Here is a 17,510-nt window from a genome sequence, read left to right as displayed (position 1 = left end):
CTGAATCCAATTAAACCTGCTTCCTTAACATCCATGTGTTGCATTACAGTGCAGTTCTACTTATGTGGTATGCCAAGCTGCTCTGTGAAGGGATGTATTACCTCCTGTGTCACTTTTCATACATGAAAAACAATTTCAGTAAATTCTGCTTTAACCAGCTCTTGCAAAAAATGCTGATAGTCTTCAGTAAATTCTGCTATAGCCAACTCTTGCAAAAAATGCCGAGAGTCTTTTAGAACTTGTAGATAAATGTTTAAAGCATTTTTCACTTTAAAATCAACAAAGACAAGGGTTCAGTAATAGAATCTCTTGCCAGCACAACTGGCCTACAAAGGGGAATCAGTTATGTCACAATGTTTCTTCTGGATACAAAAAATTACAGGCACCACAAGGTGAGGAACATTCAAACAATGAAACAGATCAGGGGCATGATTTGCTATAACAACAAATCTTGTAATATCACCTTATTATCTGCATAAGTAAAGAAGGTAATCCCCAATGGAGATCTTATCTGCCTGGCATTGATAAAGTGTCAGCCAAACATCGATCACCTGAAGTCCACAGAGGATTGCACTCTTCTGTGGCAAGAAAATTCTACAGTTTTGGCACCCTAGCCACCATTATATCTTCTCTCTTTGAGCTGTGAAACAGCTACAGTTCATGTAAAGTGACCGAAAGCTTTGGAAGCTGCTGGCTGGTCCAGACTTTGGCAGGACATCCAATATAGCTTAGGCTACTGCAACAGTGATTTCATGACCTATCTGTAAGCTACAAGCTGTAAACTCAGGCTTTTTGCATTTAATAGTTATGTCCATGCTCTACTCCAGCCTAATATCTGCACCACTTCAGTACTATGGTAACTATTGTCCTAAACTAGAGTCATATCTGTTACTTGCATATAAACATGTACCATATCAAAGTTATGATAATATTTATATAACAATGTTACTATTAACAATGTAATACTGTTTAATAACTATTGCAACTGTATCCATCTAGTGTTTGCAGCCTATACCTATATGTGTCAATAACCAGATACACTACTGGATCTAGTTGAAATATGTATCTATGTCTGTGACTTTAATCTGTAAGTGTCTGCAATTTATACCTATAAGTGTCATTAACTACATACCTTAAAGGATCTAGGTGAAATATGTACCCAAGTTTGTCTGTATGTTCTGTTTAATTGTCTCTTTGGAGCTTTTCTCCCCGGGCCTCCGCTGAAAATGGACATATATCCAGCTGGACTATCCCGGTTAACAAATGTAAAATAAAATAACAAATAAATAAATAGTGATGAAGAGTCCCTTTTGAGGCACTCTTTCCCCTTACTACAAGAAAACTTTAGTGCTTTGAATAATGCTTGTAGACTTACTATAACCTAACATGCTTCTTCCTTCCCTTCACCCCACCGTCTATTAAATTAATGTTCTTATTAACATTCTTTTTAATGTAAATAACCGCTGACCTGTACAAGGCATACTGCTATCACAGGTATTTATGTATTAGGTTATTATGTACAGCTGCTATACCTTTATTTCAAACTCTGAAAGTTAAGGTGTGTCACAGTAATACACTATATACCATCAAAAGACCTTTTTAGTTAGTTCCACTTTTGCTGGTGAACATTTCCTAACAAACCAGCAGCATGTGACTATTGCCAGTGGCATTACAAACTCATAAACAAAGACTGTTAGAACCAGGACACTGCTAAAACACAGCTCAATATTTACTTTTTTTCTTTTCCTAAATGATCACTGCACTAAATCCAATTAACAAATGGCGTAATTAATTTGGTGCACAACCTGCATGTATGATCACCATTTGTACTGTAGAACTAGTTGAAATAATAAATAAAAAAAAAAGTCTTAGTGGCTGAGATGGTGTTTTTTTCTGCACACATTACACTGGATTAGAGTTTTCACTTTCTCCAACCCAAAGGAACTCTGTGCCTCCTAAAATACAAAACAAATACCCCAAAGGGGCACAGTTTTCTGAATTGACAGGGGTCTGCTCCCCAGTGGATTTTTTAGCTTGTGGAATGTTTAAGGTTTGGGGTTATAATTCAGTGCTGCTACTGTAGGCTCTGTGGAATAAAGAGACAAAGAGATGATTGTGGGCCTAGAGGAGCTGGCTGAGGAAAGATGGAAGTGAGTGGTCAAAACCAGCAGTTCCATCCCAGGAGAAAGGAGTTGATTTCTGCTACAAGACTATGCTCTGCAGGGAATGCCCTGGAGAGCATTATACATGTACGAAGGCTGAAGAACATAAACACAGCCAAAGACTGCATGCATTCCAGCCAAACATCACTGCCATGTGGAAAGCACACACACCCATCCAGGGTTCATTGCACTAGGCACTGCATCAAGCTTGCTGTCCACTGGGGTAGGCTGGCTGTAGGTCTTGTATACAAACATTTTAGTGGTCACCAAGAATAATGCTATAGTGAAACTACAATAAATTCCTTGCTGCCTTCAGACTTGAAGGCAGGCAAAAAGGAAATTTCAGGGCATGGCTAAAAGTCAGAGTACTACTTAAGCAGCAAAAAATCTAAAAAGGTTGCTTCTGATGTCAGCTGAAGATTCACAATCAAGGATTAGTGGTTTTGGAATAATGATTCAATTTAACATTCATATAACTACAAACATGCAAAAATCCAGACTAGGTATTTTGGTTCCTCTGTTTATTTAGTTATTAACTGGCTTAAATAAGATCACTTGACTAATAAATGCTTTAAAATATATACTATTTGACATACTTCTGTATATTCTGTAATCTACTTACTTTATAAAAAGCAGTTTTGGGAAAGGTATGGACTGTGAAGAACCACCTCTGGGATCATATGTTGGATCAAACCTATGGAAACAAACAATTACAGTAAAATACAGGTGTATCAGACAGAATATTTTATTATGGGTGTGTGGCTAGCAAACTACATTTAAGTAAGGTACTCACTAAAAGTACAGTTGTGTAAGTAAACTTACCATAACAGTAGATGTTCTAACAGATCGCTGCTGCAATAGCCTAAACTACATGGAATGGACCTTGCCAAGGAAGGGACATCCAGCCAGTATCCAAAGATATAGGACACCTTAGACCCACCTATACATCCAAAAAGGCAAGACAGCAAGTCAGTATACAAGTAAACATATGGGTGATAAAATTCCAAGCTTTCCTTCCTCTCAGGGAAGGGAGGTTAGAGCACTAAATACCATATTATGTGCCATAAGAAAGGGGAAAATACATATTTGTGTAACCCTGCCCTTGTAGATAGATCAGGTAGAACAATAAGCCATAATAAAGAAAAACTGAACCAGAAGAGGGATAAGAAGGAAGGTGTTAGTACTGCAATAATGATATATTGAAATATCTGCAGTTATTCATAAATTTACTTATTCAACTACACTATATTTGTCATTAGATCACTGCTGCAGTATATGGAACAATTACCAAATCTTAGATAATCAGGGAGGAAGAAAAAGGGTCAGAGTTCAAGAGCCTCTGGAGAATAGTCAAAGCAAAACCTGCTCTTTATGTGGAGAATGAGTTGATTTTATAATGCTTAGTGTAAGTGTGCAAACATGACCAAGTTGCTACCTGTAAAAAACTGAGTTCACCCTTTTCAAAAAGCTCTAGACCTAGCCATAGCTTGGGTAAAGTGGACCTTCGTGGCAAGGACTTTCACATGACGAGAGCAAAACTGGTTAGCATGGGATAGCCATTTGGAAAAAGTCTTTTTTGACATTGGTTGTCCCTTCTTCTTACCTTCAAATGCAATGAACAACTAACTGGAACTTCTGAACAGTATTGGCAATGGGGTATTTGTGTTTTCTGTCAACATCCAGAGTACGCAAGATTATCTCACCTTTTTTTAGTTTAGGAAAGCAGACAAGTAGATAAACAGATTGATTTAATGTGAATTCTGATACCACATCTAGCACGAAGGAAGAACTAGTTCTTAAGGAAACCCTATGAAAAGTAAGGTAAAGTTGAATTACCATAACAACGTTCAACTCAAACACTTTCCTAGCCAAATTCGGAGCAGTAAGTAATACTGTTTTCCATGTCAGAAATTTTAAGTCAGTCTTAAGAGACAGAGTGAAAGGAAAAGGTGTAGATTTTTCCAGTACAAAGTTAAGCTCTCAAGGAGGAGTCAACTTTTTCAAGGTCTGTGTTTTACTTGAGATGAAGAAAGGGAGAGCAATCTAAAGGCAGGCAGGCAGAGATGGCTGAAACATGGATCTTGATAGATGAATAAGAAAGGATGCATTTTAGCAATTCATACAGATATTGTTGAACTAAAGGAGCTTCTGCCTTAAATGCACCTGGTTCTGTTCATGGCACCAACTAGAAAATCTTTTCCATTTAGTTAATAAGATTTTCTAGAAACAGGATTCTTAGTCCCATTTAATACCCAAGCTCAACAAGGAGAGTTAACCACTGTGCAAAAAAACTAAACAAAAACTCAGTGGAAAACAGGCAAGTCTCAGAATGGAAAATGAACAATGTGATGTGCTAGATCTCAACTGGAGTATTACAATACAATAAATCACCGTTCAATAAAGCTCCTGGTGAAATAAACACACAACAAGGATGAAAAAACTTTAATAGAAAATTGAAAACAATAGATGAAGCACATCCATCCCACTTGGGGGACTTCATCAGAATACTACAACATCACTTCCTCTTCCTTTAATAATCCAATGTCCCCTCAATTAATTAAGTCCAAATAAGGAAATTAAAGAATATAAAAGAAACAGTACAACACATAACATTCTGAAAGCAAAATAATCCATTTGTAGTATTTTATACAGTCTATTGTTCAAATACATGAAAAACTAATAAATTGGTATGATCATGAAAACTACTTTGTTTACCTCATCTAAAATGTAAAAATGTAAACATTAAAAAGTGTTAAAATGAATAGTTAATAATATTGTTCACAAAGGCTGATGTTCTTAAAAATTGATAGAGTAAATGAATTAAAAATAAATCTAAAAATAAATGGAAAAATTTAAAAGGGAATTAATGTGGCAACTCAGGCTAAATGCAGCAATGCTACCTGGTTTAAATGACAGTATTACTTTACAGCCTGCACTCAAGCTTAAGGCTATGAAACTATAAGGTCCGGAATCATTTTTAATTTATTTATTTTTAGATATGTAGTAACTGCCCTTGGCCATTTTCATGAGAAAAGAGAACAGCTGTTGTTTGTGCACAAAGGAAGTTACCAATATTATACTGGGAGAGTCCTTCTGGAGCTTTGAAAGAAAGTACAGTTGTATAAGTAAACTTACTATAACAGTAGACATTTGAATGATCACTGCTGTGGTAGCCTAAGTTATAATGGCAACATCCTGCATAGGATAGAACAGCTGGCCAGCTTCCAAAGCTTCAGGACACCTTCCATGTGCCCAAACTGTTAGTCAGCTTGAGCTGAGATGACTAAGAAGTCAGGTGTAGGTGCCACGCTCTTCAGAGCTTTCATGCCATCTGAGAAGCAGGCTGACCCCTGAGAGGTCATTGCTAGGAACAAAAAATAAATGTTCACATCCTGGTCTAAATGAGTGAGATGGAGGGAGGGAGTGGCTATTGTAGCACTGAGCACTCAAAAATCTACTGTTATGGTAAGTTCACTTACACAACTGTACCATGTTCTTCATACTGATCACTGCTGCAGTAGCCTATGCTACATGGGTAGATTAACACAGCTTAGAACAACTGTGAAGTGGAAGCAGAAAGATGCAGGAGCCTCTGGAGAATGAACATAGCAAAGCTTAAGCTAGACCTGGAGAAGGAATCTAACTTGTAGTGTTTTGTAAAAATATATACAGGGGATCAAGATGCTGCTTCTAGAATACTTCTACAGTCCAACCACTTCCAATAAGCCATAGATGAAGCCAAGACCATGGTAGAATGTACCCTGACTGGAATTGTTTTGTTGTGGTGGGAATAGCATAAGGTAATGGCCAGAGGCAATCACTTGGAAATAGTATGATAGTATGCTTCGACACAGGTTGCCCTTTCTTATCTTCACAAGAAATAAATTGATTGGAAGTTCTGAAAAATTTAGTTCTGTCAAGATTGTACCAAAGTTGCCTGTGGACGTCCAAACTATGAAGTATCCTTTCTCCTTCATTGTGGGGTTCAGGGAAGAACAGAGAGAGAGACAGAGATGAATACTTGGTCGTAAAGTAAACATGAATACCACTTTAGGCAGGAAAGAAGGATTTGTTCGCAAGAAAACCGTGTTTCTGTGGAAAACAAAATAAGGTTGAGCTTGACCACCATAAAAACTTGCAACTCAGATATTCTCTCAGATTTCAGAGTAACCATGTTAAGAACCTCAAGTCAGCCAGATGAGCTGGTTCAAATGGAGCAAATGTTAGCTCCTCCATTGGATCTTAATTTTGTGACAGAGAAGCTATCAGTTTTCTTGGAGATCTCTTATGCCATACCCCTTTCCAAAACATTTTGACATGGGAATACATTGAAAGTGGGGGATCCACAAGGAGGCATGCTGAAATGGCCAACAACTGAATCTGGATAGAGGAGTAGGTCAGACCATAGGAAATTAACTCACTACAATAAAAACAACGAGAAACAGCCAAGGGTACACGACAACCAGTTTATTGTTTCTACATCTATTGTGCAAAATAGTTAACTCACAACAATACTGTAAAACCAGAGAAACACCAGCCCTTCATAGAAGATAGAAAACCATTTCCATTTGCATATATAAAATTTTCTAATTTACTTACACTCCATTAGTACTAGCTGCATACCCACTGGCACCAGAAATATTTGTTTTTTTCAACACCTTTATTAAATTATCACTTAAGACATACGCAAACTCCCATAAACACTAAAGAAAACAAATTATATTAACATTTTATCTATTTATAAACATTCTAAATGACATTTTTTCTTTTTTCGTAATTATCATCAGTCCAGATTACAAAAATTATTGAATTTCTGCCTTCATTTTAACCTCACTCTTCTTCCTCCTGAACATTATTTTGCATGTATTGTTCTTACAATTTCCATTTATTTCCATGTAATTTGCTCTTTCCCTTTTCTAAAGTTCATTACTCCAGTTATTGTACTTCTTTTATAATAATAACTCAAATACAGTTGGTTTAGACTCTGACTTCCATTTTCTAGTAACTGCTATTTTTGACAGACAACAGAATTAAACTTAACAAGTCTTTACTATGTCTAGGCAATTCAGCTCCTGCGTTTCAGCTCAAAAAACTCATATCCTTAGTTACAGCTATCTGCTCATGCAATATTTCTGACAGAGTACTCTGTATGGAATTTTTAAAAGCTGCCAACTAATTACACTCCAAAAACAGCTTTCCAGTTGCCTCTTTCTTCCTCATCACACCTCCAACATTTCCTATCTACCTAAGGAATAATTCTATGACGTCTGCTTGGGATATAAATATTCCAATTCGGACACTTCCAAGCAAAGATCCTAAATCTTCTGGATTTTTGCATACTTGGGAGCTATGCATTATGTCCTCCCATTGCTCTCTTATGAATTGCTTTTCAAGTCTCTCTTCCCAATCTTTACTAAGCTTTTCTGATTGAATCTTATAGTTATACAATATTTTACATGCCTTACTCATTATCCCTTTATCAGGTGCTTATTTTCTTGATTCAAGTAAAAACACCACCAGAGCATATCTTTCACTTAAGATTCCTGTTGTACTTTTTCTTTGCCTATAGTCTGTTATCAATCCCCGGTGGGGAAGGCAGTCTCTAGTTGTCAATCCAAACATCTTCTTGGCCTCATCTCACTCTATTACCTTTTCTTCTCTAGTTCCTTTGTAAATTTTCTCCAGTAAATTCTACCCCCTCTTGCCTATTTTCAGCACCCCTACTTGCAGTCATCCCTATTGGCAAAATATAATTTTTCCATTCTCAGTTTTGGCTTAGTTCTTAGAATACTTTCAGTTACTTTATGAATATAATATTATGTGTGGTTGCTATTAGTCCCCGAAGGATCTGCATCCAAAATCCCAGTCTCATCTACTTCTTGAATTCCTGCCATGCTTTATCATCATCATTCCTTTCCATTTTAAATTATAACTTACTACTTGTGTTAGATATATATGACTCTTAACTGTGAAGTTTTAAGATTACATGATTTGAATGGATATTTTAAACCACCTAGTTCTATTGATTAATCAACTTATCTCACTTAATTCTTGCCCTCTTCCACGCTCAAGAAAATTCCTTCACCTCTTTATTATTGTCCACAACTTCTCTGGTTGATAAAAATATGCCTGGCCCATGTATAAAATTAAAGGAACTAAAAACATTTTCATTGCTTGTGTCTTACTAACAATAACCATAAACAAGACTTTGCAGTTTCTCAGTTTTTGTACAATCGTTTGTTTAGTCTCTTCCCTCATATCCACAGTTGCCATCACAGAAGTCTTGTTAATTTATAATCCTAAGCACCTGATCTTATTGTGTCACCATAAACATGGGTATTGTTGAACTAATCTGTGTGTGGATACATACTTTACGGCTATAGCCTTTATTTTCTCTTCATTAATTTTATATCCTGAAAAGACCTGAAGCTGTAATAAAATATTCCACAACAATGAGGTATCCTTTTTTGGATTTATCAGGTACAAAACAAACAATATCATCTGCAAATAATGCCAACTTTTCTTGATTACCATACCAATTATATCCCTCCATTTTAGAATCCCTTATTTTCCTTGCCAATGGTTCTAAATATAAAGCAAATAAAGGGAAAGAGGACTCCCTGCCTGGTTCTTTAATTCAAACACAAATTATCAGAGAGGTACCCTTCCACTTTAATTTTTACCTCTGATTTTTCATATATCCTCCTAATTAGCCTTATTATTGTATCAGGGAAGTAAATGCTTCCACTGCCCTGCTCATAAAATCACAGCTTACTCTGTTGAATGTTTTCTCTGCACAAAGACCCACCAACAACAGTGGTACTTTCTTACATTCTGTTTCTATTTGGCCAACACTGCTCTATTAATGCTGTCAAATGTTTACCTCCCTTTCAGAAAACCAAATTGATATATCCATCAATTTTGGCAACACCTTTGCCATTCTTTTAGATAGTATAGACATAAAGACTTTATAATCATGGTTAAAAATTGAAATGGGTCTATATGAAGCTGCATCTGATGAGTCTTTCCCCATCCTTAGGCAGCACTGCCATCACAGTTTTTTGATAAGATGTTGGTGCTTCCCCCACTTTTAAAAATCCTGTTAAACAAAATCTTCCAGATTATCACTTTTCTCTCTCCCAGCTTCCAAAGTTCCACAGAAACACCATTTGTTTTTGGAGACTTTCCTGAAGAGTGATTATACATCCCCATTTTTTATCTCATCCCCTCCTGTCTTATTAGTTGTTCAGCCTCATCTACCACTAACCTTGGCATAATTAAGTCTTCCATAAACATTTCCATTTGTGCACTTTCTTGATTTACACATTTCACTACTTTACACAAATTTTCATAACATTTCAAAAATACCTTTAAAATATATACAGGATCTCTTGTTATTTTTATTGTTATAGGCTCCCTAATTTTAACAACAATTCTTTCTACTTTCAGCCACCTAATTTGTTGTGCTAAAAGATTTTGTGCTGTGGAGTTATCAAAAAATAGTTGCTTAACAGCAATCTTTCTAAACTCATGCATATTATCCAGATACTACCTTATTTTCTCTTTAGCTCTCTGCATTTGTGCATCTTCTTGTTCTGTGAGATTACCCTTAGTCTGCAATACTTTAACCTTTGTCAGCACTTCTAAATAATTACTATTAACTTCTTAACCGTATATCTTTCTCTTTTTATTTCTACACTGTTTTTAAACTTCATTTCATTTTATCCTGCTCACTAGCTATGACTTCTGAAGATATATATGTCATCCCTCATAACGCTTGAATAATTTCTGCCACCCATTCCTTACATTCTTATTTATATCGTTCCTCATAACTCTTGAATAATTTCTACCACCCATTCCTTAAATTCTTCACTTTTTTTTAACAGGTAGGTGTGAAGGAGCTAGTGGTTCATTTTTATTACATTACCCTGCATTTTTTTATTGGTGCATGATCAGAAATAGTTATTGGATGTCTGTTGAAGCTTTCAATTAAATGCAAATGTTCCTGTGAAATAATATTTCTGTCTAGTCTAACCCAGTGATTGTGTCTTGGAAAATAATATGTAAATTCTCTTTGAATTCTTACTATTGAATTCATATCTTCCATACCAAATATTTTCATAAATTTCTTCAGAAATCTACTCCCTTTTGTTATATTTTCTTTTCTAGGTTCCCAATACATCCTTACAATGGCAAATCAAGTTCCAGTCCCTGCCTTTATTTATTTATTTGACATTTGTTCACTGGGTTAGTCCGACTGGGCAGATATACTTTTTCAGAGGAGACCCAAGGAGAAAATCTCCAAATGCATTGTATAAGAATAAACAACACAATAAGTAAATGGTGGTAACAAATTGGTAAATAACAATATTCACATTATGGTTTTCGGGTTCCTATTATGTTGTCGAAGTTTTACAACTTCGAACACCATATAGTCGAATCCAAATGTTCAAAGTTGTAAAACTTCGAAAATGTAAAAAAAAAAAAAAAAAAAAAAAAATATATCCCCCACACCACCCACTCTTTAAATATACAAACTCCGAGACTGCACTATAATGCAGTACAGTGCAGAAAGGGAAGATTTCCCTTTACTACACTGGAGTGCGATCTCGGAGTTGGTATATTTAAAGAGTGCGGGGGTTGTGCAGGGGGGGCTTGCCCCCCCTGCTTAAAACAGTCAGGTAAGTGTTTTCTTTTTTTCTTTTTATTTTTTAAGTATTCAAAGTTTTACAATTCCGAACATATGGGTTCGACCATATGGTGTTCGAAGTTGTAAAACTTCGATCACGTAATAGGAACCCTGGTTTTCTACTTTACATAGTGACAAAAATAAAAATACAAATACAATTTAAATCACAGTACAGTTTCATCATAATCATAGTCACAGTACTAATTCTTACAGCTGTAAGAACATTGTTTAAAAAGTGAGGGGGGAGTAGTATTAAGTAGGGTCAGTGGAAGAGCAAGTCCTAGAGTTTAATAGAATGTCTTTTAATGTTTTTTTGAAGCAGTCAGTGTTGGGGATTGATCTTAAATATGGGAGCAGTTTATTCCAAGCAGTGGCCACAGAGTCATTACAGAGAAGTTTTGGGTTTGTAGATCTCCAGTAGGTGTTGCTCTGAGTTGCAGAATGTATGGTTAGGAGTTTAAGAAGAGATTAGGGTTCAGAGAGCAGGACACAAGTGAGGCTGGTTTAAGATGCAGTGAGTCAAATGCAGGTGATAGCAGACTATGGTGAAATTCCAGTCACTGTAGTTTTTTTAGGGACAGACAGTGATGTGAGCTGTAGGGTTGGTTAGCTGCAAATCTAGCAATTATATTATAGATGAGTTCAAGTTTTGTCATCAGATTTGCTTGGAAGTTGGTGAGGATTGTGGCAGCATATAATAGTGTGGGTAGTAAATAGGCTTGTTCTAGAGTAAGACTGGATTAATTTGTGAGGAATCTTTTGTTTCCACAGAGAACGCAGAGTTTCTGATGAGTTTTCTTAATGCAGTTTTGGATGTGAAGATTGAATTTTAGTTGGTTGTCAATAATGCGGCCTAGAAGTTTATTGTGGGGTTCAACCTTGATAGTTGTGTTAAAGGAGGAGACAGTAAAGGTGGCTTTATGTTGTTAAAGAGACTTGAGGAGGCTTTTAGTTTTATTTGGATTGGAGTTAGTTTTATTTGGGTTGAGTAGGAGTTAGATGTCAGCCATTTTTCAATTGAATGAAGAGATTCCTGAGTAAGGAAAAGTAAGTTGCGGAGACTATCAGAGGTAGAAATAATTGCAGAGTCATTGGCATACTGAATTAAAGAGGAATTAGGGCAGACAGAGGTTGTTGGTGAAAATGTTGAATAAGGGGTCCAAGAATGAAGCCTTGGGGAACCCCTGCTTGTCTTGGAGGAAAGGGGAGGTTGCTGAGAGACATCTTGCAGACTGAAATCTATTGGAGAGATAGCTAGAGAACCAGGAAAGAGCAAAATGGAGAGATTAAGACTAGAGAGTCTGGACAGAAGTAGACTGTGGGAGATCTTATTAAAGACCTTTGAGAGATCAAGGAAGAGACATAGATAGAGTAGATGCTACAAGTTTATTGTTGTCTCTAGATCTTGAGATAGTTTGTATAAAATATATTAGTGCGGTGGATGTACTGTGGTTAGGGTTTGTGTAATGAGATTTTCTTGTAATAGATAAGCAAGGAGCTGTTTATGAATGTATTTTTCCAGAATCTTTGATAGGGGAGATAGAATAGCAATAGGTCTGTAGTTAGAGGGGTAAGTGGAGTTTCCTCCTTTATGAAGGGGAATGACATAGCATTTTTTCCAGATATCAGTAACTGCGTTTTCTTGGATGGATCTATTGATCAGTATGGAGATTGGATAAGCAATGCTTTTTGCTGCTAGCTTAAGGAAAAGAGGAGCCAAGTTATCAGCTGAAGGGGAGCATGTTTTGAGTTTACTGAGAAGAGATTTAATATAAGCAGTGGGGACATGTTTAAGAGAGAAGGATGCTTCAAGAGAGGATGAGGGGGGAGTAGAGGGGGTAGGTATTTGTATCTCTTTTAATTAATTTCTATATGGAGTCTATGAAGAAGGCATTAGGAAGTTCAGCAGTGTCTAAGGCTGTGGTATAAGGAGAGGGATTTGGAGTAGGGGGCGTCCCTGGATGTAGCAGGCTGTTGACAGTATTCCAGAAGTTTTGGGGGGTTAGAGTGGGGGGATTCTTGTGGCTTAAGATAATATTTTTTTTGTCAAGGGTGACGTGCTTTTCACTTAGATTAAGTAGTTCTCTTTAGCTCTGAAGATTGGAAGGGGATTTGTTTTTGCGCCAATGTCTCCAAGCGATATCCCTATTGTGCATGAGGGTTTGAGAATTTTGAGTAAGCCAAAGAGCATAGTTGGATTTAATTCTTATTTTCCTAACTGGGGCCAGGGAGTTCAGTGTGTTAAGAAAGACGCTATTCAATTTTAGGACGACTTCTTTTAGGGTGAGGTCTTGAAGGAAGGGCCAGTTATTGATCAGAGTACATCGTTAAAGGTATCGAGTTTGAAATTCCAGAGTTTCCAACAGTCTTTGTATTGCTGGGATTTGTAGAATGGTGGAGGAGTGTCTGTGGATAGAGTCAGGGAAGTGGTCACTTAGGGAATTAGGGAGAGTGAGGGGGTTGTGGTAAAGATGGGGGATGGAAGTGAGGTTCCAGTCAAGTGTACTGCTAGTATTAGAGTGCTTATTTAGGCGAGTGGGAGGTAGCGATTAGTTGAATGAAGCTATAAAGGTTAATGCAGGCATTTGGGAAGTCAGAGGAAATAGAGTTCCAATCAATGTTGACATTGCCCAGTATGGTAGTTTCATATGAGATAGCTTGTGAAATCCAGGATAGGAAGTGTTCGAGGTAGGGACGTTGTTTCCTGGAGGTATGTAGACAGAGGTGATGGCTACTTTTTGTGATTATTCAATTTGCAGTTTTCTATGAGGATTTTTACTGGGTAGAAATTTGGTGGTGAGACAGACAGTGGGTAGAGGGTGAGTTGTTCTGAGTACATTATAACTACACCACCCCCTTTTTTGAAGTTATGTGCTGGCATATAATATTATAGCCAGGAGGTAGGATTTCCCTGTCAGATATATGGGGTTTTAGCCAGGTTTCAGAGGTGGTGAGAATGTCAGGGAGTGGAGAGATATCCAGGAGTGTACTACAGTGACTTTGTTGAGGATACTTTAAATATTGAGAGACAGTATATTTAGAGTTTGGGGACCTGTGGAGGTATTTGTCTGGGAGGAGAAATGTGGATGGGAGAGGGAGAGGATGGTATGGGTAGGGAGAGAGGAGTTGAAGGTATGACCTGGATTGGGGTATATATCTCCTGAGAATAATAAGTATAAGGATTTTTTGAGTTGGATAGTTAATGTTATAAGAGATATTTTGTCTTTATTTTAAGAGTTAATGAGACTGATAGGAATAATTTTATTTTAAATAGGTGGGTGTTATTGTGGTGGAATAAAGCAGGGGCAATAAGGAGTTGTTGAGGGATGAGCATTTATGAAGGCAAGTGTCAGTGGGGGATTTATGTGTATTAGGGTGTGATGGTAAGAGGTAAATATGGAGAGAAACAGGAGCAAAGCAGTAGTTAGGAAAATATGCAGCATGTTATATATGGTTATTATAGGTGGATGGTGTTTAGTAGCTAAAAGTGGTAAAGGGTTAATAAAAATGAGGGGAGAGAGAATTGAAGAAGAGAAACCTATAACGGTAGGGAGAAGGGAGGGTGGGTTAAGCACTTTGTAGGAGGGGAGGAGGGGGTTCTAATTAGACAGGAAGTGGGATCTGATATGTTGATTAGGGAGGAAGTAGGGAGTGTCAGGAGGGAGTGGATTAGCAAGGATAGACTATAAATCTAGAGGATGTGGGGTTGGGTGGGAATGGGGGTAGGGAAGCAGAGAGAGTGAAGCAAGGGCGAATGGAGCTTGTTGACCTTGGATTCATATCATAGAGAATGATGAAAAACCAATCAGTTTCACAAACTGGATAGACTTTTGAGTGTTAATGCTAAAAGGTAAGCAAAAAATTTGTTACACATTAACAAAAAAATTGTGCCTTCTGCTTGATACGCTATGCAGTTAAAAAACTAGGGTATTGGGAAATAACCAAAAGATAGTCAAATAACGGAAGGGTCTCTCATTTATACCAAAACAAAAACTAGTGAGGAATTTAAAGGTCAATCATACAATGAAAGAGCAACAGAACAGAAAATGGCGGGGGAGATACCAGAGTTGTTCCAGAGATGAGCAGCTGGTAGGTAAGGATGCAAACAGATAAAGTTAAGTATGGTCATAAAACCAGCTATGAAACAATATACATTAACTTTTCTAACTTAAGTATTCCAGCAGGTTAGAGTGCAGGGTGCTGCAGAGTACTTCAGTTAAAAGGTAGTGCTCTGTTTCTACAGTTAGGGAATGTAGTAAGGTGCCAAAAATTGCAGCTTTATAACCTATAAAGAAGGAGAGACAGGGACCATTAAAGTACAGTTGTGTACACTTACCATAAATGTAGATGTTCGAGTGTATTCACTCTTGCAGTCATTACATTTGGGTAATCTGCTGGCAGGTTGCCCTCAGTTAGCCTACTTAACAAGGTCTTGGGTGCTGCGTCAGTTGCTGTCCCTTCTTCCATGACGTCAGGTTGTCAGGGGTATAAAACATGCAGCTGATGCCATTACATCAGTTTTTCTTGCCCCAGATGTCAGGTGCCCCCCAAATGGGGAGCAAATAAAATTAAAAATACAAAAAATATACCTCCAATCCCAAAAGCAAATACACCAAAAGGGCTTTTAAGCATAGTAGTAGAGGTATAGCCAAAGAAAAATAGGGGGCTGGTGGGAGGGTAACCAGGACTGCAACAGTGAATACACTCGAACATCTACATTTATGGTAAGTGTACACAACTCTACTATGTTCTTCATGTTTCACTGTTGCAGTCATTACATCTGAGTAGATTCCCAAAGCTATGGGTGGGTGGAGGGAATTATACAGCATTATGACCAGCTACAAGGCCCTGTAGGACAGCAGTGGCAAAGCCAGCTCTGGATTTACAGAAAAGTGGTAAAAGGGTAATGTTTGGTGAACGTATGAACTGAGCTCCAGATAGCAGCTTCTAGAATATCCCTGGTAGGAACACCTCTGAGAAAGGCTGTAGAAGTAGATGCAGCCCTGGTGGAATGGGATCTGATCCCCTGGGGGACAGTTTTTCCATGGTGCATACAGCAGAAGCGAACACAATTACTTATCCATTTGGAAATGGTTTGCTTTGAAATAGCCTTTCCCTCTGCCCCTGCAGCAAATGACACCAGCAGTTCAGATTTTCTTTGAGATTTTGTCCAGTTTAATAAAATCTAAGTTGTCTGTGTACATCCAATGAATGCAGTATCCGCTCCCCCTTGTTCTGCGGATTGCGAAAGAAAGCTGGCAAATGTATGGTCTGATTAAGAGACACACTGTATACCACCTTAGCCATGAAGGATGGATTGGTCCTGAGAGATACCCTGTCCGCATGAAAAATGATGAAAGGCGCCACTGCCATAAGAGCTTGTAATTCTGAAATCCTTCTAGCTGAAGTGACTGCTAAAAGGAAAGCTGTTTTCCAGGAGAGAAATTTTAAGTCTGCAGTAGCAGCTGGCTCGAAAGGAGGGAGAGTGAGCTTTTCCAATACAAAATTGAGGTCCCAGGCAGGGGTTGGAGCTCTCCTGGGTGGTCTTAAGTTTTTGGCCCCTCTGAGATACTGCTTTAGCAGAGGATGAGAGTAGAGGGGAGGTTCTGTATTGTAATGAGCTTAAATGGCTGAGGCATGGCTTTTTATGGAAGAAAAGTACAGGCCCTTATAAAGCATCTCATTTAAGTATTGTAAAATCTGAGGAATGTTGGGCACTGCTCCCTTGAGATTGATTCCAGGCACAGAATCTTTTCCATTTGTCAGCATAAGATTTTCTAGTACTAGGCCTTCTCGCCTACAAAATGACATCCATCACAGGTTTGCTGAGGGATGGTAAGGCTGAATTTAGGTGATTAGCCACGCTACAAGATTCAGAGTTTGGAGCTGAGTGTGCAGAATTTGGTTGTTCTGCTGAGACAGTAAGTAAGGTGTCTGAGGTAGGTGCCACTGAGGAAGGTGTGACACATTGCTTAGGAGTGGGTAGCAGTGTTGCCGAGGCCAGTCTGGTGCAATCAAAATCATTTTTGGTTTGTCCTGTGTGACTTTTAGTAGAACTTTGGAGAGCAGAGGCAGAGGGGGAAAGGCACAGACTGATAGGTTTTTCCAGCTGAAGGATAGAGCATCCATTTTCCAGGCTTTTTTGTGAGGAGTTCTTGTGCAAAAATTTGTCCAACTGATAGTTCTGGGGTGAGACAAAAAGATCTATGTCTGGGCTCCCCCATTTGCGTGTCAACATGTTGAAAATCCATGATTCCAGTTTCCATTCGTGTGGGTCCAAGAGATTTCTGCTTAGTTCGTCTGCTAGAGTATTCAGCTGTCCTGGCAGGAATTGAGCTTGTAGTTGTACTTGATACACCAAGGCTGTGTTCCACAATCCCATGGCTAGTCTGCAAAGGGGTTAGAAGTGTGCACCCCCCTGCTTGTTTATGTACAGTGGTGTTGTCTGTCTTTATCATTAATTGTCCTGGATGAAGGTAGTCCTTGAAGGCTGTCAGTGCATTCTGTACAGCTAGCATTTCTTTTTAATTGATATGAAGGTGCATTTGATTTGGGCTCCATTTGCCCTGAATGCACTTCCCTGCCAGATGTGCCCCCCGAAGCATAGTCTGATGCGTCTGTACTTAGGGTTTGGGTGGCAGGGGGTGGTGTGAATGGCA

The 17,510-nt window shown here is 38.1% G+C and overlaps 1 protein-coding gene across 2 annotated transcripts in view; it reads right to left on the bottom strand.

Moving 5' to 3' along the window:
• Positions 1 to 17,510, bottom strand: part of HPS5 (HPS5 biogenesis of lysosomal organelles complex 2 subunit 2) — a 1,422,788-nt gene that overhangs the window by 956,889 nt on the left and 448,389 nt on the right. For both annotated transcript variants that reach the window (XM_044059074.1, XM_044059075.1), the window contains exon 8: positions 2,785 to 2,856. In XM_044059074.1, coding sequence (XP_043915009.1) covers positions 2,785 to 2,856 — 72 coding nt within the window. The remainder of the gene's footprint in view (positions 1 to 2,784; positions 2,857 to 17,510) is intronic.

Source organism: Protopterus annectens, chromosome 17.part0 (genome assembly GCF_019279795.1).
Source record: "Protopterus annectens isolate FY-2018-M chromosome 17.part0, PAN1.0, whole genome shotgun sequence".
NCBI lineage: Eukaryota > Metazoa > Chordata > Ceratodontiformes > Protopteridae > Protopterus > Protopterus annectens.
Note: the sequence above shows the minus strand (reverse complement) of the source record. Positions and strands in the feature narration are given on the sequence as shown.